Source organism: Gouania willdenowi, chromosome 15 (assembly GCF_900634775.1).
Source record: "Gouania willdenowi chromosome 15, fGouWil2.1, whole genome shotgun sequence".
Classification (NCBI taxonomy): Eukaryota; Metazoa; Chordata; class Actinopteri; order Blenniiformes; family Gobiesocidae; genus Gouania; species Gouania willdenowi.
Window position 1 is genome coordinate 30,259,119 of NC_041058.1, and position 23,058 is coordinate 30,282,176.

Below are 23,058 nucleotides of genomic sequence, written 5' to 3' on the forward strand. Positions count from 1 at the left end.
TAAAGCAAACGACTCTTCGGCGTAATTGAGACGATAAAACAATGCAATGGGAGCATCTAAAGTTTCATCACGATAATGACGTCATTGATCAAATCAGCCAATTAAGACATTACAAATGATCACAATAATTGCATAAACTGCTAAATATCGGCCGATCCGATATAGCCAATCAGAATGGTGTAAAGCCTACGGCAGACATCTTCGACTAAGGCTCTACAATCATTATCACCTACACAACTACAGAAAAGGCTTCTTAAAAAAATAAATAAATAAAAATTGGAGAATTGAGGGCGTTGGGGACAGGTGGAGAAAAAGCATGAGAGCTGAGATGAGTGGGTAGTGTACTCCCCAGACAGAGCTCCATATGGCCTGGCACAGCAAATACAGCAGCCAGGAAACACAAGCACAAATACACAGCATGCACAAAGTAAACACACTGTGCATTACGCACATTAACACACTGTGCATACGCACAGTAACACACTGCATACACACAGTAACACACTGCATACACACAGTAACACACTGCATACACAGTAACACACTGCATACACAGTAACACACTGCATTCACACAGTAACAGTGTGCATACGCACAGTAACACACTGCATTCACACAGTAACAGTGTGCATACGCACAGTAACACACTGCATACACACAGTAACAATGTGCAGACACACAGTAACACACTGTGCATACACACAATAACAGTGTGCACACACAAGTACACACTGTGCATACATAGACACTACCAAGTCAAATTCCTTGCGCTGTCTTATAAATAAAACATTTCTTATTCTGATTCTAACACACTGTGAATGCACACAGTAACACACTGTGCATACACACAATAACACACTGCATACACACAGTAACACACTGTGCATACACACAGTAACACACTGTGCATACACACAGTAACACACTGTGCATACACACAATAACACACTGCATACACACAATAACACACTGCATACACACAGTAACACACTGTGCATACACACAGTAACACACTGTGCATACACACGGTAACACACTGTGCATACACACAATAACACACTGCATACACACAGTAACACACTGTGCATACACACAGTAACACACTGCATACACACAGTAACACATGTGTATACACATGGTAACACACTGTGCATACACACAGTAACACACTGCATACACACAGTAACACACTGTGCATACACACAGTAACACACTGTGCATACACACAGTAACACACTACATACACACAGTAACACACTGTGCATACACACAGTAACACACTGCATACACACAGTAACACACTGCATACACACAGTAACACACTGTGCATACACACGGTAACACACTGTGCATACACACAGTAACACACTGTGCATACACACGGTAACACACTGTGCATACACACGGTAACACACTGTGCATACACACAGTAACACACTGCATACACACAGTAACACACTGTGCATACACACAGTAACACACTGCATACACACAGTAACACACTGTGCATACACACAGTAACACACTGCATACACACAGTAACACACTGTGCATACACACAGTAACACACTGTGCATACACACGGTAACACACTGTGCATACACACAGTAACACACTGTGCATACACACAGTAACATACTGTATTCCTGCTCGCTTCCACACAGACCATCCAAATGTGCACGCATACACCTACTTTCACAAAGCCTTTGTGAAGCTGTTAGTATTGAGACTTGTGGATAAATGTGGTAAAATTAGTTCACTTTTGTATTGTTTATTTGTGAATCTAAAGGAATTGAGCAAAATTGTACACTGAAATTGTAAAATGATTTTTTCCCTCTTTTCTAACAGAAAACATCTTATTATTTCTGAGTAAACATTTACATACTTTAATGCAGTGGTTCCCAACATTTTTTGACTCGTGACCCATATTTATATTTTTCACTAATTACTGGCAACCTCAAGAATTAGTTTTTGATCATTTGATTCGTTTGTTATATTGTGTTATAGGAATGTGCGATGTTTTATCATCAAAAACATTCTCACCGGTAAGAATTTGTCATCCACGATATAAACGATAAATTCCCAAGTCGGAAATTTGCAAGGGCCACGGGCCATTTGTCCCTCATTTTAGCCAAGAATGCCCATAAAAACCTTGTTCCACAGGCCAAAACTGCCCCCGTTTGTTGTCAACTTATTATTCTCTGGAGCGGAACGCTGTTTACGGGAACTCCGCAGCGAAGCCTCCGCGACTGCGGTGTGCACCACTCCTCCCGCCCCCAGCTCTCACACTCACAGACGGCGGTGTTCGTCACAGCTACCTGAAGCTGCCATGCTGCGATACATCATGGACCACTACTTGGTTAAAACCAGACAACCATCCAACAAAGTGAACCAATTCAAGTTCCTCCGTCATGTCCACCCAAAGTTCCACAAACACGGGGACAGACATGAACCTGTCTCAACAATTATGAACTGGAAACTCAACTAAAGCTAACGATGCTAAGCTAACCCACCGAGACACAGACTGGGCTAAGCGCTAATGCTAACCACTCCAAATAAGGAACAAACCAAGTAAAAAAAACACGTCTTACTGTCATAAAGCCACAGAGAGCCATCGATCTGTTTATGGTCAGATTTAACACTTGTATGGAAAGATAAAAGCTAAACATGTCACACGTTGTGTGAAATAAATAAATGTTAGCATAATATTAATGTCACTATCGATCCATCTAAACTTGTGAAACGTAATATTTTTTAATTATATTATCACGTGTTCACAGACAAAGCTGGTTCCATTAGACTAATGTAACTATTGAGATTATTACACCTAAATATACTGAATTATTAAATCATCAGCTTGATCTGGTTTCATTATAGGAAATCAGAGAGTTATTTATTAACCATAACTTGTGTGTGTGTGTGTGTGTGTGTGTGTGTGTGTGTGTGTGTGTGTGTGTGTGTGTGTGTGTGTGTGTGTTTACATTGTAGCTGCTAGCATCTTTCTTAGCACATAGAAGAATAAATAGAAGAAGAAACACTCAACGTTGCGCAGAACAAGCAATAATCATAGTGAACCCATCGCGCCCTTACCGAGGGAGCCGTAATCTTAAAATTAACGTTTTGACCGTTTTGCTACACCAAATTACTCCAAAATAACAGATACACACACTTGGGGTATTTGGAAGCCGTCGACTAAGTTTCAGGTCGAACTCACACCGCGTCGGGGAGATATTCGCTCCACACACACACACACTTCTGTCTTTTATAGGTAGATATTACTACACATTTCAGGCGACCCCACATAGGGTCATGAAGGTTGAAAAACACTATTTTAACCTGTGTCTATACGTTTATGTCTGTAAAGCAGTGCTTCATTTGTAAATCATCAGGTACCAGAACAAACACCAGGTGTTACTCCTGCAGTAAGAGAGATTTGAACTGAGCCTGTGTCCAAACTTCCCTGGTCCCAATGTCCATAGCAGAACTTCCCCCATTGTCTCCTCTTCTTCTCTCTGTCCCTGAGTCCTCCTCATGTCCCTCGGATAGTTTCTCTTCCTGCATTAGCATCATCGCTACAGGTGATGCTACTCGCTACGCTAACTGCTGCTGTGCTGCTGCTCTTTTCCACGATTTCCACAGAAACAAACTTGGACCTCTTTAACTCAGGCTTAGCTTCACTTATTGGGCTTAAAAAGCTCTTTAAATCCAACTGCCTTTTTTTTTTGCCACTTTCTACCATCTTCCAAGCTGACAGAGAAGCTATTTTTGTGCAAAATCACAATTTAGACGTAGCGTGGGCTAACGCTGAACGATTAATTGCATTTGCGATATTATTGCGATATCATAAAACGTGATTTTCTCATCGCAAAGGCTGCAATTTCTTTAATTAATTTTGTTATGATTAATCAATTTATTTTTCTTTTGTCTGCACATGCTGTCAAAGGTCACTGGAGTTTGATTTACCTAAAAAAAGAAAAAAAGAGAAAAAAAGAAGAAGAAAAAATAAAAAGTGCTGCTAATGATTAATAAAAGGGTCTTTGTGGCTCCACTGACTTTGACCCATTATTGTTTTTCTTGTAAAACTATTGATAAAAAATAAATGGTTTATATCACCTATTGCCATTTTGAGGAAAAATATAAAGATATGAATATTGGTCCATATCACCCAGGCCTAATGTAACCAAAGCAGTAACATTTTATCTTGTAAAGGATATGATTGTCTAAACTGTGTGAAATGAGGGGTTCAAACACTGCTTAAAGTACGATTTTATTAATATGAGTGTGTTACCTCAATAACTAATAGAAATCACTAGACTGATATGCTGCTTTGTTATGTAGCAAGTGTTACTAATGCTAATGCTACACCACTTTAGTTAAACAAAGTAAAAAGACTGTGTGACTATAAGAACGTGTCAGCCCTTTTGTTTGATGTTAATTGTACTTGGAACCAGTTTGATAAATTGCTTACATACAAAAAAAAAAATATATATATATTTGAAAATTCTTTATTTCTATGGACATTGAGTCTGCTGCTAAGACATTCATTCAATCAAAAATCACTGGATGTTTTAATGTTTTTACATGATTATCTTTTTAATGACCTCCTTTCTGTTGCAGACAAGGAGAGCTGCGGTAAAGGTAGCACTGCCTTAGGCCACAGTGTTTTAAGTAGGAGCCCCCTGCCTCTGACATCATCAACATCTGTGACAAACACCTACAACATGAGACATGTCCCCAGATAAATGATGGAGAGTTGGTTGAAATGGAATATTGACAAATGTATTTTGTCAAAATTCTTGTTAGTTTTCATTTCTAATTTCTAGTTGATTAAAACTAGCATTAGGAGGCCACAATGCAGGAAGAGCCGCTGGCATGGAGGTGAGGACATCAGTATTGAGGTATAAATCAACGTTAAAACAGGCCAAAGCCATGTTAAAAAAATAGACACATTTTTCTTCGTCAGAATGCATCATGTCACTAAAGTGTCACTCTTGTCATTTTCGGAAAGCCCTGCATAGGATACATGCTTCCAGGGATGTCCAGAAGCGTAGGCGGCGGGTGGAATCGCCTACTACTCTCTTTCTGACCATCTTCTACTCTTAAAGATGTTCATAAATGATTTGTTAAGGCAGGCACACTGTGCGATTTTTGGCCCATTTTGAGCCGATTTTCGACTCGTGCAACTATTTTGTGGGATCGTGCGAGTCTCTGCTAGATCATGTGTATTGCATCGTGTAGTATACATGGGGTCACGAGAAGTGATTAACACCTCACTACCAGCTCCCGATCAGCAATCGTAGGTCATAAGCTCGTGAGCTCCTCGTGAGGGTATCGCACTGTTGAAGCAGTGCCATGGACCAGCTTACCGTAAAAGCTCACACTGCACCTGCGCGAACACCGTAGGACCGCTGTAAAATTGACGGACTGTACTGCCCACATCTGTCCAGCCAGCTCCTGGTCCATCACATCACCGTCTTTTATTTATTAAAGCTCTTTTTGCTGAGATTTGCGAGCATCTCTCCACTTCCGGGTTTTTCTTCTTCGCCTGTTTTAATGGTGACGCTTCAGTGTTCTTCTTCTAATTTTTACGTTGCATTTCTGGAAACAAGGCCCTGACATGTCGTGTATAGACGTACAGTGTGAGCAGTCAGATCGTGTCAGAGTGTCCGTCCGTACAGTGTGAGAAAATGCATCGTGAGTCGCACAGTTTGAGCTGGAGCTGAGTGCAACGATTGAAAAAATCGCACAGTGTATCCCAGCCTTTACCCCTTTAGCACCAAAATAATATCTCTAATATTACATTAATATCTGAAAAGGTTTTTCTATTAGCTCTGTCTGCTAGCGTATAGCATCTCTTTTTCACTGCACAGAATAGCTACATCCCAACCAAACACTGGCTTACCAGCGCCCTCTGCTGGTCCAAACAAATATCTGGCATCTGCAACTGAAGGAAAACAATCACTCTCTCTTTCCCCAATAATATATTAATTCTTAGCATTCACAACATTAATGAACTCAACTAATTTAAATAAATAATAATAATAATTCACAGACCAAATTTGAAAAAAGTAGATTTCGAAGGGGTTTTTTATTGTTCTCTATGGATTTGGATGTTTTTGTTTTTTTTTAACTTTCATGATCAATATTATTATGAATCATGAATTAAAAGTCCTGCATCCAGTTTACGAAAATCACAAATGTAAGGGTATATGTTAGATATATTATGAATATTAATGTGCTTTTGTTAGATAAGTACATTATCTAACCGCTGTTGGCAGTAATTCGCCACAAGTTTCAGCCTTCTACTTTTTCTTTTAGGCCTACTACTTTTTCGTTTTCTGGACATCTCTGTGCTTCTTTACAACTGAACTGTGTGTTTATTGGCTCATTCCGAAAATGTCCCAAATATCACTTATTCCTGTGAAGTAACTGACCTACACATGAAACCTACCAAAACACAGGCGTGTGTTCTTTTCCAGATTCCCTGCTGAAGCAGAGACTCATGGATAAATCAGGATAGCAGCCAATCCCTGAAGGAAGCAGGAAGCTGAATCCTGGCCAATCCCTGGGCTCACTGAGGTGACTGCAGGGCTGCTGGGCTGTCGCCATGGTACCCTGCTGTCAGGGGACACATGGCCAATCACATTTGGAAAGAAAGGTTGTAAACAGCCTGATACATTCACTTGGCCTTTTTAGGTTAGGCCTCTTTTTCAAAATTTCTTCTAATATTGTGTATTATTTTTTCAGATATTAAGGATTTTGTCACAGACTGATGTTTTACCACACCAATGTCACCACTAATGAATCTCAAATCCAGACCCTAATTTTACAAGGCAAAGTTCACTCCATGAAAATGTAACTTTAAGGTAAAGTAAAATTACTAAAGCTATAATAAAATGACAAAACCTGCTCAATGTTAGTTTAAAACTGGCAAAAGTAAAAAAAAAAGTTGATTTTGCTGTTGGCCAAAAGAAGTGATTTAGGTTTAGAAATAATACTGAGGATTCTATTTTGCATATTCATGCACCTTTCCATCTTACCCATAGTTTATTGATTATTGTCTCCTGCTGCCTCCTGTCTCTTTAACCCTGTTGTAATACTTGTTTCTTTGCTTTGACTGTCATAGTAAAGACTCTTTGGTTGGTTGAAAAGTGCTATATAAAAAAATATTATAATACATTATAATTCATATTATTATTATTATTATTATTATTATTATTATTATTATTATTATTATTATTATTATTATTATTATTATCGGAGCTGCAAAAGCACTAAAACTAAATAACAAGAGTATATGTAGTTGAAAATCTTGTCATTACATTTTGTCCAAATACTTTTGTCCGTATAGTTCGTATGTAATGTGTTCAGACCATTTCAAAATAAAGTTAAGGGCTTGGAAACAGATATAAAAATTAGGGATGCAACAAAATAAAAATGATTGGCCGAAACCAAAAATTTGAAAACCAAGGCCAAAAACCGAAAGACCAAAATAAATTATTATGCAAAATATTAACATAATCAAATGTATGGCTGTATGAATATGTGCTAACCTCACTATCAAAGCATTGTAATTGTATACATTAATATTGAAGAATGAATCAATAAAAAATATATGAAAATAATATAATGTAAAATAAAATTATAAAAAACATTTAACTCATACAATAAATAGCAATGTACAGGCCTATAACTGACTGAGCTAATGAAAGAGAATCAAATAAATAAGTTATCTCATTAAAACACAAAGTGCATTGAAGTTGTTGATCAACAGAAGCTTCTCTGCTTTCTCACATTGAAATCTGTGATAAACGCTGTGTGCGTCTCCACTGGTTCTCCACATTTATTGCGACATGAATAATTTGTTTCGTGGGCTGCTTTAATCCCCTCCAAGTAATGATGGAGTGAGGATCTCTGTGAAATGTGCGCTGACAGACTGAAGCTGAAGTCATGCTGCTGATGTGCACACGCCGTGGTGTAGAGGGTCCGTGTGTCTGTCGACACAGAGGGCTGTGCGTCGACATGAGAGAAAAAAAAAATCACTCGAGTGTGTACTTTTCATAGTTTTCACTCCACATCAAACACTGCACTCGGCCGCTCCTGCACGCTGGCCCGTTTCCAGACGCGCTGACCGCAGTGTTCGCTTGAGTCATCACATCTTGCTTTGGTGAATAAACATGTTTTTTTTTCCGGTGGCCGAATTTCCGGTGCATCACTAACAGACATGCTCAAGTTTTGAAGGCATCCAGAACTGACATGTTATATCATCTAGTATCAACACTCGCATACAAACATGGACACACTGACAGAAGACAGTTGGAAGACTTGTTTATAGCAGTGTTTCTCAAATGGAGGTACGCGATGGCACTACAGGGGGTACTTGAGAACAAAAAATTTACAAATAAAGTGTCCAACCCTAGGCATGAAATGACTGGAAATGATATAAACTATAGAAATACATCTGATCAGGAGCCACTAAATCAGTGTTTTTCAACCTTGGGGTTGGAAGCTCATGTGGGATCACCTGGAGTTCAAATGGGGTTGGCTGAAGTTTCTGAAAAATTACAATTTATTTTTAGAATTTTTTAATTATTCTTTTAAAAACAATCACAACAACACACAAGCTTAAACAACTGTATTTCTATACTTTTACTTTGTGAAATATAAATTCAACTAAAATACAGTAAAAAATAAAAAAAATTAATATCTGAGCTCAAACATGATCAAAAACTAAATCTAGACAAAAAATGTCTTTGGGGTTCCCAGAAATTGTTGATATCAAAATGAAGTCACCATCCAAAAAAGGTTGGGAACCAACGCATTAAAAACTGTTTCTTTCCACTTATTTACTAAATGAGATTGTGTTGTAGTCGGATAAAGGGGGTACTTGGATTCAGAACTTGGTACTTGAGCCAAAAAAATTGAGAACCACTGCTCTATAGGAACAAATGCCAGACAAACTTTCAGACATGATCTGAATCCAGCATTTAGCCGCCACAGAGGACCTCATCAGCCCATCTCTGATGACTCAACAAGATCTGGACAAATTGACTGTTTCCATCTTCTAAGCACTTGCTGTGTCATACATGGCAAGCCAGCATTATCAACAAAATATTTTGGATGATTTGAAAAACTTAAGTTGTGAAAAGAAAGCTGAAAACAATTTGTAGAATGTCCGTGCAAACAAATTCTTACTCATTGATCTGGCCAATAAGAGACTGAATCATACTTTTAACAAATCGCCACCAGTGCACTCGTTTTTTTTCCCTTCGGTCTGCTGACTCATCTGAAATAATTTTTACAACAAAAGCCTGAATGTGCGCTGAGAAACAGATTTCTAATCAAGGCTTTTAAAAAGGGCCAGGATATGTGACGTTAAAATGACGCTCAAGTAATCATACGTACATTTTGAGCACGCACGTAAGGCTAGCTCTGAGCTTTGTAATGACTTGTTGCTATCAAATCATAAACTCTTTAACATGTCGACTCTTACCGGACGTCGTTTTGCTGTGAAGGTTTCTTCTGGCCGACCAGGTTCACTGTTCTTGCTTGGATGGGCTTCTCCTCCCTGAAACACACAAACACAGTCATGGCAGTGGGATTCATGCTAACTCTGCTAATATGCTAATTTTAAGCAAATACATTCAAAGCACCCATTCATCCTTCTTCTACCTGGATGAGCCAGATAGAGGGCACAAGGCAGGTTACCCATCTGTCATAATGTCATAATCTGTTCACTCCAAGAGTCCATGTAGGACCTGTACTACGAAGCTGGATAAGTACATCTGGGATACATATCCGACCCGTTAGCTTCATCTAACCAAACCATACGATGAAGTTGGTTATCAACACATTCACTCAACCCCTGCATGTGGTATCAGCCTGGCTACATGCACGCTCCAGTGACAGGGGTGGAGATATTAGTGTCAGACCAATCACAATCATGGAGAAACTGTGTAGAGCAACTTACGTCACAATTGAGGAATAATTCTTTAAAAATATGAAGAATTAAAATCCATAATTCAGACCAAAAGCAACACTGCAGAAAAAGCAGGAAGGAATGAACGCAGGCAGAGAATTGCTTACTGTTCATGTGTAAAAGTGTGAGATTAGCCAATATTATCTATCTATTTAGATGATAAACGGACAGCGCTCTGATCAGTTTCACTTTAGTACAGCACACACGTGTTTCTATTCAGGTAGTCCTCAATTTATCACACAGACACTGGGATGAGAGTACATTGTTTCACTGTAGTATGTTCCTGCTGATGCTGTCATCCTCACTATAGCGTATGAATGAATGAATGAGTTCACCCAGCCGTACATACAAAGAGAGTCTCTCCACAGGCTTCATCAGCTGACATCAGTCCATCAGATGTAAATCTATACCTTTTCTAAAGGATGTCATCATTAAATGAAATGATTGCATGTATTCATTAATAATCTTTTTGTCCTAAACGTAGCTGTCAGATCTGATGAGCAGCTCATTCTCCAAGAGAACTGATTGGCCAGTAGGTGTGACCTTTAGTACTCGCTCAGATCTTATCCAGAACAAAACCTACACCAGACCAGGTTATGTGTTCAGCCTAAGTTACCATGGCGATTTAGCCCGGTGACAAATTAGCCAGCGTCAAAGTACAGCACACACTGAATAAATCCAGGAAGTGCGATAAGAGGAAATGCAGCTTGGTAGTACTAGGGATGCGTATCATTTACCGGTTCTGTTTGGGAACCAATTCTTAGTTAAACGATTCTTTGGAATCGCTAACAAAAACCCTTTACAATTCTGCTATTGATTGTTCCCGGGCTGCACCACCACTGTAAACAAATGCACCCCACTCGCAAATTTGCGATGATGTCGCACACACACACAAACTGCTGCAGGGCAGAACTGAGCTGCTTCATGCAATGCTGTAGAAAAGGCCCCAAAGTTAAAGATAACTAAGTACTGTTGTTTATAGAGGTCTCCTTAATCTTTCTCTGATGTGTGAGGAATATGTTGTTCACCACTGATAATGCCAGAGGTGAGCTTACTCAAATGAGATCAAATCAGTATAATATTACACAAAACGCTGTTGACGAGCCGACTTGTGGGCTTCAGCGGTGAAATGATAACTTAACTAGAAGTTTTATGTGTAAATGAAAGCCTGATTACTAGTAATGTAACGATTCACTCAACTCCCGATATGATTTGATTCATGATACTGGGTTCACAATACGATTCTCTCACGATTTATTTTACAAAATGGGACTGTAGACAAATGATGACTGAAAAATATTCCTTTATTTTTTTTGGGAAAAAAACTAGAAAATACTGTACTATTTTCCTTTTATATTTCATTGTCAAAAGAATCCCTTGATAAACTATTCAAAACAATGCAATTTAAACTAAAATAATCTTGAATGAAATAAATAAAGGAATATTGCAAATGAAGAAGAAGCTTATTAATTTAAATTCTGGTTCTATAGTAAACAATGCAAAACTACATAATAGTTCCTTTTCTTTTTAAAAGTGCAACTGAAAATGTATTTGTGCCTTAACAATTGGAACTTTAAAAAAAAAAAACAGTCTGCACTGTATTTACGTCAGATATTTGTTTGGACCAGCAGAAGGCACTGGTAACCCAGTGGTTGGTTGGCATGCAGATATTCTTGCAGTGAATGCTATGCGCCAGCAGACAGAGCTAATAGAAAAATGTGACTTTTACAGTTTTTCACGTAATATTACAGATATTTTTTTGGTGCTAAAGGGGTAAGGAATAATTTATGAACATGTTTAAGAGTAGAAGGCGGCCAGAAAGAAAGTAGTAGCAGATTCCGCCCGCCGCCTACACTTTTGGACGAGAAGGATAAATATATATAGCGCCCTCTGCTGTTTAAAATGAAGTACTGCGATTCAATTTTCAGAGAATCGATGTGAACCGTGATACCTATGAATCAATTTTTAACTGCCTTACGATTCATCATTACATCCCTTGTGATTACCCACCTCTTATACAGTTTGTCATATTGTTGGTGTTTACTCATATTGATGTAGTTTGGTAATGTGAATGCTGTATGTGTGTTAATGATAGCGCACCTGACTCAATATGTCAGTTCTACATACGTCATGTCTAGTTAAAAGCATGTTTCTTTTTGCACTTATAATTAGGGATGTAACGATTAATCGTAATGCTGCATTCACACCAAACGCGGTTTCTGCGGGACCGTTCGCGTCTGTCGCGCGAAACCTTCCGCAGGATTCGCGGGATCAAAAAATGTTTCCCTATTCGCTTCATTCGCGTCTGAAGCGAAGCTCCGCCCACCAGACTCCCAAACGGCGACAACCAGGCTCTGTTTGTTTCCACCATCAACTATGGAGGACCCCCGTTAATTCACTGCTCCTAACCTCGGAAGGAACGTCGGCTTTCCTGGCTTCACCAGGTTAACCAGCGCCACATCCAACTCGGTGAGCTTCACTGACCGTTTCAGAAGCTACAGCTGGATGATGACTGCTTCCAGCGGTACCTGTGGATGACCAGCGCCCGATTCGACGACCTGCTGGGTCGGATTGGCCCACGGATGTCCCGGCAGGACACCAACTACCGGAGCTCCATCTCTGCAGCCGAACGACTGTGTGTCTGTCTCCGGTAAGTTTCATAAGCAACTGAAGATGTTATGATTCATCAGAAACATCTCTTAAATACACAATAAAGATAGATACTATATTAATCCCAGCTTTATTATTGTTTTTTATCATAAATATATTACAACTAAAATAAAAGTTAATCATTATAATAAATTATTTACTATTGTTATTTTTTGTCCTCTGGAGACCTATTCTGGAAGATGAGGCTTGTTTCATTAATATTTATTGTTTTTAACTCTTATTAATAAATCATTATTTATTTACTACTGTTAATTATTGTCATCTGGCAGATAAGGCCTGTTCTCTCTAATCTCTCCACCTTTTATGCACACGTAGACACACCCACATTATATATATCTGATTATCAATGATCTGAGCTTTTCTATGTTGTTCACTGTGCAGGTATCTGGCCACAGGTGACTCCTTCAGGACCACAGCTAACAGCTATGGACGAGAGGTCTTCACATCGTACTTGTCTGCAGGAGACGGTTCCATGGCTAGACATATTGCACCAACTCACCCAAAACGACTATTTTAAGAACCAACCACATACTTCTATAGAGCAAACTTCCTATTGTATTAACATGTGTATAATAAATATGGAAGAATGAGAAGAGAAACGTCTGTCAGCTTCATTTTTACCAGAAAGAAATAATCCAAGAAACCTCACCTCTGAAATTAATTAAAGGCATTAAAGGTCTCACAGAGAATCAATATGAGGAAACTATATATTCTTGTATGAACAAAATATATAACCTTGATGTGGTGTACACATTGCTGTTAAGATGCATTGATAGAAATTAAAAAGAAAGCAAAAGTACACTTTAAAATGTGTTTTTAATCAACAATTCTGAAAGAACACCATGTACATTAACATAATACCTCAATTTTAAACAAACTATTTACTTCAATATTATAATACTTACATAATAAACAAACTAGTATAAACAACTATTCACAATGTGGTTCCTGCCATGCAAAGAGTGCCACCCATCCAGCCCATCCAGCCCAATCAAAAACCTAATTAAAATATTCCAAATTTAGTGTTACTGGATGATAATCAAGAAGTTTAAAACTTTGAAATTTAACGTTCCCTAAATTCTGGTGGCACTTTTTGCAGGATAGGAAGCAGGTCTCTGAAAAACATCTCATCCTCAGTCAGAGCTGGTGGTGAGGAGGTGGTCTCCTGAAGGTCTGTAGGATAAGCTGCTCCACCTCACTTGGAGAGCCTTGGCTGGGCCTCTTCTTTGCTCTTTTTCCTTAAAAATAAACAAACATTATATATATATATATAAATAGCTTATCAAGTCACTGTTACTTAAATAAGATCATAGATATATTTTAATTAAACATTAAATGAGGTAATGATCAACATTGTCATCACTGATATACCAAGCATTTATAGATACATTTTATTTACAACAGAATGCAAAACAACTTCTGTCATGTTCATATCAGATGGTTTGGCTGCACTTGTTTCTGCAGGAGATGCTGCTGTAGCACCATCACCATCATCATCAGCATCTTCTCCTGCTCCCTGAGCACTATCTGTTCCCCCTCCCTGTCCTTCTCAATCACTCATCTGATTGTTTACCTCTGAGTGACAGCAAACACAATATATGAAACACATTACTATAGATTTTAAATCACTATACTAGATTTAGATCCCCCACTAGAAGAAGCCCTGTGATACATAAAGGCCTGAATATTAACCTGGTATATATTTCTACATGTCTGCACTGATAAACAAACCTCCAGTCTCTGATGGTTGACCATACTCTGCGGTCCTGTCTTCCTCAACCCTCTACCCCATGTTGCTGCTAGTCTCTCGCGGTGAAACAAAGGGGTCGATGAAGGACATGACCACAGGGTATTTCCACAGTTTGGATGTTCCTGCAGCTGACCCACTACGGTTCTCCTGACTTTTTTTTCCTCTCATAACCCATAAGTGAAAATAGCTGGTGCTAGCGGCTAATGCTATCATTAGCTAATGCTATCCTCACTCACTGCCGACTTTCAAAGATGAAAACTACAGAGAGAACATTTACCTGCTGCTCCACCTCCTCGCTGATTCTCCTCCACACCAAATCCTTCCTTGTCCTGGTCCTGGTTAAAATAACAGGCCGTGTCATACAATTCCCGGTGGTCACACACCGCTACGATTAGCTTCTCCTCAATGGTTGAACGGGTGAAAATACTGGTTTCCGTGTTGCCTGCCTGACGTCATTGCCAACAAGGACTCTGATTGGCTTTCGCGCCTGCGCGTCACGCGAAACAGCCGCTGGAGTTCAATATTTTCAACTCAAGCGAACGGCGAATAACGCGAAAATCGGGAGCGCGCTTGCCGCAGCCTTCGCGTTCAACGCGCGAAACAGTCCGCGCCGCCCCACCGGCGAATAATTCGCCTCCCAGCGCGTCTAAACCATTGACTTTGCATGTAATCTGTTCGCTTGTGCCGCAGAAACCGCGTTTGGTGTGAACGTAGCATAAGGCAGTTAAAAATCGATTCATAGGTACCACGGTTCACATCGATGCTCTGAAAATTGAATTGCAGTACTTTTTTTAAACAGCAGAGGGCGCTATATATATTAATCCTTCAAAAAGCGGAGGTAGCGGGCGGAATCTGCTACTACTTTCTTTCTGGCCTCCATTTACTGTTTAACATGCTCATAAATGATTCTTTACCCCTTTAGCACCGAAAGAATATCTGTAATATTACGTGAATATCTGTAAGAGTCACGTTTTTCTAGTTCTGTCTACTAGCATAGCATCTCTTCTTCACTGGTGGAATAACTGCATGCCAACCGACCACCGGGTTACCAGCGCCCTCTGCTGGTGCAAACAAATATCTGACCTAAATACAGTGAAATGACTGTCTTTTTTTTTTTTTAAGTCCAATTGTTAAGGCACAAAATACATTTTCAGTTGCACTTTTAAAAAGAAAAATAACTATTATGCAGTTTTGAATTGTTTACTATAGAACCAGATTTTAAATTAATAGGCTTCTTCTTCATTTGTATTATTCCTTTATTTATTTCATTCAAGATTATTTTTTAGTTAAATTGCATTGTTTTGAATAGTTTATCAAGGAATTCTTTTGACAAAAAAAAAATAAAAGGAAAATAGGACAGTACAATAAAGGAATATTTTTCAGTCATTTGTCAACATTCCCATTTTGTAAAATAAATCAGGAGAAAATCGTATCGTGAACCCAGTATCGTGAATCGAATCGTATCGGGAGTTGAGTGAATCGTTACATCCCTACTTATAATGTAGTGTTTGGATGGTTCATGTTTGAGCAGTAATTCATAGTGGTTAGTGTGTAATGTTGTTTCTCAGGCTGCTATTCAGTTAAAGGGGACATATCATGCTAAATCCACTTTTTTTAGCCCTTAAATGCATTTTGTTTTATATTTTGCTTAGAAGTACAGAAAAAATCAAATTAGTCTCTTCAGGTGCTCCGTAGATATCTTTATATTCTGTTTTGCTCATATTTTTCAATCTGATTTTTCTATTCTCTATTACGTTTTTTTAACTATTACATCACAGTATTTGCAGCGGAACTGCCAAATTAGTACATCAACTCCAGGTCCAACACTTCGAGCAATCCGCCATTTTTATTTCTCGCTTTTATTTTGTAGTCCAAGCTCAAGGATGCCGAAGTTACGAGAGGATAAGTCAAAATGTTCAGTTGTTGGATGTAGTAACCCACACGCTTCATTACAACGTCTTCCAGCATCAGAACCTTTTCGAAGTGCCTGCCAGAAGTGCCTGCCAGGCACAAGACTTTGTCTGATTGAGGGTTCAATTCCTTCTATCTTTGGAGATGACGAACAGAGCACTTCGGTAAGCTGTAAATAACGCTAAAAATTGTTTTGTTAGCATTAGCAGTTGCACCGTCTTCAGACTTCATATGTTAGCGCTGTGTGCTCGTTTTAGATCCTTGATGATATGGCCTACGTGGTTTAATTAAAGTCTAAAGTTTTCATTAGTCATTTCATTTTGCCGTTTTTGTCTCCGAAAAGACTGTATTAAAATACATTTCGTGACGTTAGCTTGGCGCTAGCGTTCGCTCGGTGCTTGTGTTAGCTCACTTGGTAGGGTTCTGCAGGTTCATCATCTTCATTTTTATCTCGCTCCGCTGGGTCAGACTCTGGCTCAAACATGTAAAGCTGGATGGACAAGTCTTCTGTTGTTAACATTGTGTAAATAACCCCTGAATAAAAACTTTATGCGCCGCTACATAGCCGTATCTCTTCTATCAAACTACAAAAATGGCCGAGCAGGGTGGAGTTGAACCGAGTGTCACCTGAAGAGGGGGCGGGGTATGGAATTTGCATTTAAAGAGACCACACCAAAACGAGTTGCTCTCAGAAGCACATCAGAAAAGGGGTAGAAAAGGGGTGGAGCTATAATAATGAGGAATTCAGACCCAAGCATTGCAGTTCCGCTTTATATAGACCACAACTGTATGATTTATATGTAAAAAGGAAGGATTTAAAACCATGATATGTCCCCTTTAGGCTAATTTGGTGACAGGATGTATTAGCATACCGGTATATTTCACAATAAAAGCAGCTTGCTGGTTTTGGCAGTTAAGGGATATATATATATATTGGCTACTGTTATGTGATAATGATAAAAATGAGGTCAATTTATTATCCTAACCCAATACTCACTTGACTTGTGGACTCATTTTACTCATTTGAGTATTGTTTATTTGTTTATTGAGAACTCATTTAGGTATTGTTTATTCTCAGCTTTGAATGATTAAGATTTGTATTGATTAAACTGATATTTATTTAAATAAACCAGGCTGTATTCTTTTCTGTACTTACGTACTACTTGTTTTTCAGCCTATTTGAGAATCGATAAGAGAATCGATAAAAAAATTGGATCGATAAGCAGGAATAAATAAAGCATCGGAATTGTAGATTAAATTTAACTAGAGACGTGCAGTCAGGGTAGGCAAGGGTGAATTGATATTTTGATTATTTGTTTTAATTATAATATAATTATAAATTATTTATTTTTTCATTTCCGTTATCCTACAGTACCTATAAGTTTGAAAGTGTTAGCATTTTGTGATTTTCATAGCCCAAATGACTAAACATCGCTATTTCCTGGTACGGTAGAAACGCTGCACAGTCGCACTCCGCTGTAAGGCAGCGGAAGAATAAACATGTGGACATTCACACGGACTTATAGCACACACACGGACAGCGGGAAACGGAACAGGCTTCATCGGACCTGTGATACGAAGAACGGGAGACGGAGTAAATACAGCATTCACAGGCTGTATTATCACCAAGTTTATCATTGTACCGGTTGTTAAAGCAATTATCTTTACCAGGAAGCAAATATTTATAACTGGTTATTGTTTTCAAGAGTTTTACTGGGCTTTATTTACTGGTGATTGGTTCCCATCTCCCTTCCGCTCCGCGGACCAAAGTATATTATTGTCAAGCTGCTGTTTCAAAACTACAGTCAGAATAAAAGTGAAAACAGTTCTCATGTGTGGTCTTCTGTGTTGTAGCTGACAGTTTGTTGTGTGTTTTTCCCGATAGACGTGATACGTCACGTTTGCCCCCAGTCCAATCAGAGCCTTCCCAAACCCCAGATCTAAAGCGGAACTGAATAAAGCAGAATAAACCGTTTTTCTATGTAAAACTCAATTCTGAGTTACTATTTCTATGTAAACACGAAGCAGAACACTTTAATTTGGAATAACTAATTCCAAACTAAAAACCATTATTTAACCGTGGCCACTGTGACAGACTGGTGTCCTGTCAAAGGTGTTCATGCCTTGCACTCAGTGTTAGGTGAAATTAGAACCTCGTGACTCTAAAGGAACAAGCAGATTCAAAACATTAATCAACAATAATATAATGTATATCGCGATAGAGATGTGATCAATATCAATAACCGAAAATATGTGCCATTGAATGTCTTATACATCCACTGAACGGTGGTCATTCATATAAATTAATGTATGTAAGTCCTTCCTTCGTCCTATAGACCCCTATACAAATGGAAACAATCGCCCAGCCAATAGGCTTCGACTTCCTGTTTTTGGAAATAAAAAAGTACAAAAACGTGTATAAAGATCAAACTAGGTTCTTTTTTATTATTATTATTAGAGAACATCAAGACGGTGGGGCTAACCTGGATAAATAAAGTAAAATAAATGTCAAGGATGTCAATTTGATGAGGTAAGTGCTTGTGTCAATACATCCAATGTGTCAGAGCATCCAATAAAACATTTTCCAGTCAGAGAACAATTCCTATCTTTAGGAATCTCTGAAAGCAAGAAATGCGTACAATATGTTATATAATGTCTATGAAACATTCTCGGTGGAATGTCAAACTTTGTATGCATCTATGCATTTAAAACAAACTAATGAACAGATTACATTGATTATGCATAAATTGTGCATAAACATAAAAAAAACATTCAAAAAATGCTTAATGACATTATGAGAGGTAATAGTGCTTATGTCAGTGCAGATATTTACAAGTAACAGAGCCATTCTTCATGGGCCTCATTTATAAGCAACGTTTGGGGATGATTAAAAAAAAACCTGGTGAGATAATGTGCGCACCTCCACGGCAGCTCTGACCCTGCATGCGTACGCACAAAATCATGAGAAACGGGAAACTCCGCCCCCAACAACAGAAGGATGAAATTGATACATTTATGTGAAATAATCGAACATTGCACATTTCACAACACATATCATATATGAAGTATTTGCAAAAACAAAGGAGGAAAACATTTTACTGATGCCCCAGAGTGACGTGTGCACCTACAAATACAGTTTTATATTAATCATAACAATAATAGTAATTAAAATCACATGATTATTGCGCAAATCTGCTGATCAATTGGCTGCAACTCCTGTAGCTGTTGTAAAAAAGAACGCGCACACAATGTGTAAAGATGCACAGTGGTTTATATGGCACTGCTGGAGGACGAGGCGCACGGGAGACTCTGGAGGAAGTGGATCTACATAGACCAGCGAGACCTATTGGGACGGAAGAGACCGCGGTGGGAGGGAGGACGAGGTGTTGCGTAGCCCCCGGTCTGCACTCACGGTAAACACCTGGGGACTGATGAAAAATATGGTTTTACTTGAAATTAAATATTGTAATTTATGTAACGGAAACAGGCGTGAGGCGAGCATGCAGGATTTATTTTAATCTGCAAGGCAAGGCAAATTTATTTGTATAGCGTATTTCATACACAAGGGAATCTATTTCTGTAGCGAAGTACTGTTACTTGAAACAAAATTGACATCAGTAAAACTAAGAGTTGAAGTACAGAAAAAAGCTACTCAATTACAGTAACGAGAGTAAATGTAATGTAAATGTAAATTTTGGGTCTTACCGGACCAATAGACCTATATCAATGCGACCTGATGCAACTTTGTTATGTTCTGCGATATGCGTGCAGAAAAGTAGAGGCGTGGCTTCTGGTAGATTGGCAGAGGCAGTGGGAGGATGTGAATCTGTTTAGGGCGGGACATCGAGACGTTCCTCAGAAACTCCGGATATTAGCTTTAAGTAGTTTTTTTTTTTGATATCTGTATTTTACTTGAGTATTCTTTATATTTTTTTTTTGAGACTTTTTACATTTACTCCTAACTTTTTTAAACAAATATTGGTACTTTCTACTCCTTACATTTTAAAAATGAGCTCTTTACTTTAAAGACCTTTGGATATGATGTCAATGACGTGAAAAGGTGTGAAATTTTGGTAGTTTGAGCTTTTATCTGTTAGGCAGGTCCCTTAGTTTTGTGGTTCACATTTTTAAGTTTTAAAAAGGTTAAACTCAAAGCTGCTCCGCCTTTAATTGAGCATTAGCTTTTCTTTCTTGAAACATTTTATTTACAAATTGTATCTATTGAGTGCTAACTTGTTTCCATCTATCAGAATTCTACATATATATATATATATATATATATATATATATATACTGTATATATATGGAATTTCCTGTCTTATTCTTGAAGGGACATGTAGTCGCTTGTACTTTTTTACTTTTACTCTACTCAACACTTTTACCAGAGTCATTTTTTATTTAAGTATGTATACTTTTACTTGAGTAGTAAAAACTAGTAGTTTTGCCACCTCTGCTGAATGAAGAAAGAAAGAAAGAACAGAAAGAAATCCAGAAAAAACCAACCCAGAACCACAAGGCATTCTGGGTGGTGTAGGCAGAAGAACGGCTTTAGCCTCTCAACAGTAGCTGTGCACAAAAGCAGTTTCACGTTTCACCACCTGAAAAGATTTGTAGTCCTGGGGACAATATTGTTACATGTACCAGGGCAGCCTTAAAACCTGAGATGTTGAACCAGCTGTTTTCACTGCACTAAACATGCAGTGAAGCCATGGCTCAATCGTTCTAGCTTGTTATTTCTTTTAGTTTGATATTTCAACATATGACTGGACTTGGTAACACATTTTTGTTTGTTGTCACAAATGTTCGGACAACCTGAAGTTTTTTTTTATTTTTATGTTTTTCTATTTGTGTGTTGTTGTTACCTACAGTATACCAGTACGACCTTAAAGGCTGAGAAGGAGAAACAGTTTTCCTTGCAGTAAAGCCATGCTGAGTTTTTGTTTTTTAAAACAATGCTGGTTTGATTCTGACATATTGTAATTTTTTGTCAAGTCAGAGATATTAGTTCTACCTCAGATGTACACTGATTTTGTTTGATTATGCATCTATTTAATGTCTATATTTGCACATTGACCTGTTTGTTTATTTGACATCATTTTTTTAAAGTTTTTTCCATTGTTGTGTTGACCTCTTTTTAATTGTTAAAAAATATCTCTATAAAAGCAAGGAATCTCTATCTGTCTGTGTATTCCTCAAATATCTCTGCGGATCAGGATCAGTCTGTCATGAGACTTTCAACATGGCTGCTGCTTGGTTCAAGGGTGTGCAACGTAGTATTTGTTTGGACTGCAATGATACCGTTAATAAATTATTTTAGGAATTTTTCCACCGGGGCGGAGCTACCACGGTCACGTCATCAGACCTACTTCTACAGTGATGATGTTATCAGTAATACCTCTATAAAAGCAAGTAATCTCTCTCTCTCTGTGTGTGTGTGTGTGTGTGTGTGTGTGTGTGTGTGTGTGTGTGTGTGTGTGTGTGTGTGTGTGTGTGTGTGTGTGTGTGTGTGTGTGTGTCCTGAGAGTTTCTGCAGCCAGGGTGTGCAACGTCAGGTTTCTTTGGACTGCAATAATGAGTTAATAAACTATTTCATAAATGCTTTACAAATTCTGTGTGCATCTAAACTGACTGTTGTGGATTAATGACACTAAACGAGTTCCGACCAAGTCTGTTCCGGTCTGAGGAGATCCAGATCCACAAAGACAACAAACTGGAATCAGAATAGATGGGGTTCAACTCCCTACAGTGTCCTTGCTAAATGCCAAAACATATGAAAACACAATAGTTATCACTCTACACATTTCACAACAAACCTAAATGTCCCTGACGTCCCGCCTTCAAACACAACCTTGTTTGGCCATCCATAAAAAAGCTACTGAACCTCCCACTTTTCTATAGCACTACATACTTCCTACGGCCACTGCACTAGTGTTTAAAATAAAAGTATTTAAATGTGTCCCTTTTTTCTCCTGTTCCTCATTTTCAATATGTTAATAACTAATCAATAATTATGGATATTGACTGATGTGAAACACTGATGCATTTTCCACGCATATTGCCCAGCCCTATATTACAGTATATTACTTGGGGAGCAGCCATTGTCAGCCTGATGTGACATAGTTAAGTTTATTATGGGTTATCTTGTACAGGTAAATTGTTTATTAGCGGATAATTTGCAACTGGTCAACAGCGATGCGTCAAGGACTTAAGCTACCTGATGAACCTTTAGTTATATTAATGGTAAATGGTAAATGAACTTGATCTATATAGCGCTTTATCTTTACACTGAAGTAGTCTCAAAGCGCTCTACAGATCAGCTCATTCACACACACATTCACACACACATGCACACACCAATGGGACTGAGCTGTCATGCAAGGCACGAGTCGACCACTTAGGGTTCAGTGTCTTGCCCAAGGACACTTCGAGAAGACAGTCTATACCTGTCTATGTGTCGGTCAGAAGACGACCCCTCTACCACCTGAGCCACGGTTGCCCACACAATCTTTTAATAGAGCTTGTACAGTAAGTATTAAAAGTAGTTCAATTAAATAGTAAAAGTTAGTTTAAAAGTTACTAACTTACTAGTTACTTTCACTCGCCACTTTCTTTTGGTAATATATCTTGTCACGGTTCCTTTACATACAGTAAACATCTCATGTATAAACAATATGTTATATAAAGTCTATGAAACATTCTAAATAAAAGGTTATTATTATTAGGTTATACAATTATTTTAAAAACAAAA

At 38.3% G+C, this 23,058-nt stretch overlaps 1 protein-coding gene across 23 annotated transcripts in view; it reads right to left on the bottom strand.

The window, feature by feature from the left end:
• rims1a (regulating synaptic membrane exocytosis 1a) overlaps nucleotides 1-23,058 on the bottom strand; it is a 151,270-nt gene that overhangs the window by 116,077 nt on the left and 12,135 nt on the right. For all 23 annotated transcript variants that reach the window (XM_028469292.1, XM_028469313.1, XM_028469314.1 and 20 more), the window contains exon 2: nucleotides 9,494-9,568. In XM_028469292.1, coding sequence (XP_028325093.1) covers nucleotides 9,494-9,568 — 75 coding nt within the window. The remainder of the gene's footprint in view (nucleotides 1-9,493; nucleotides 9,569-23,058) is intronic.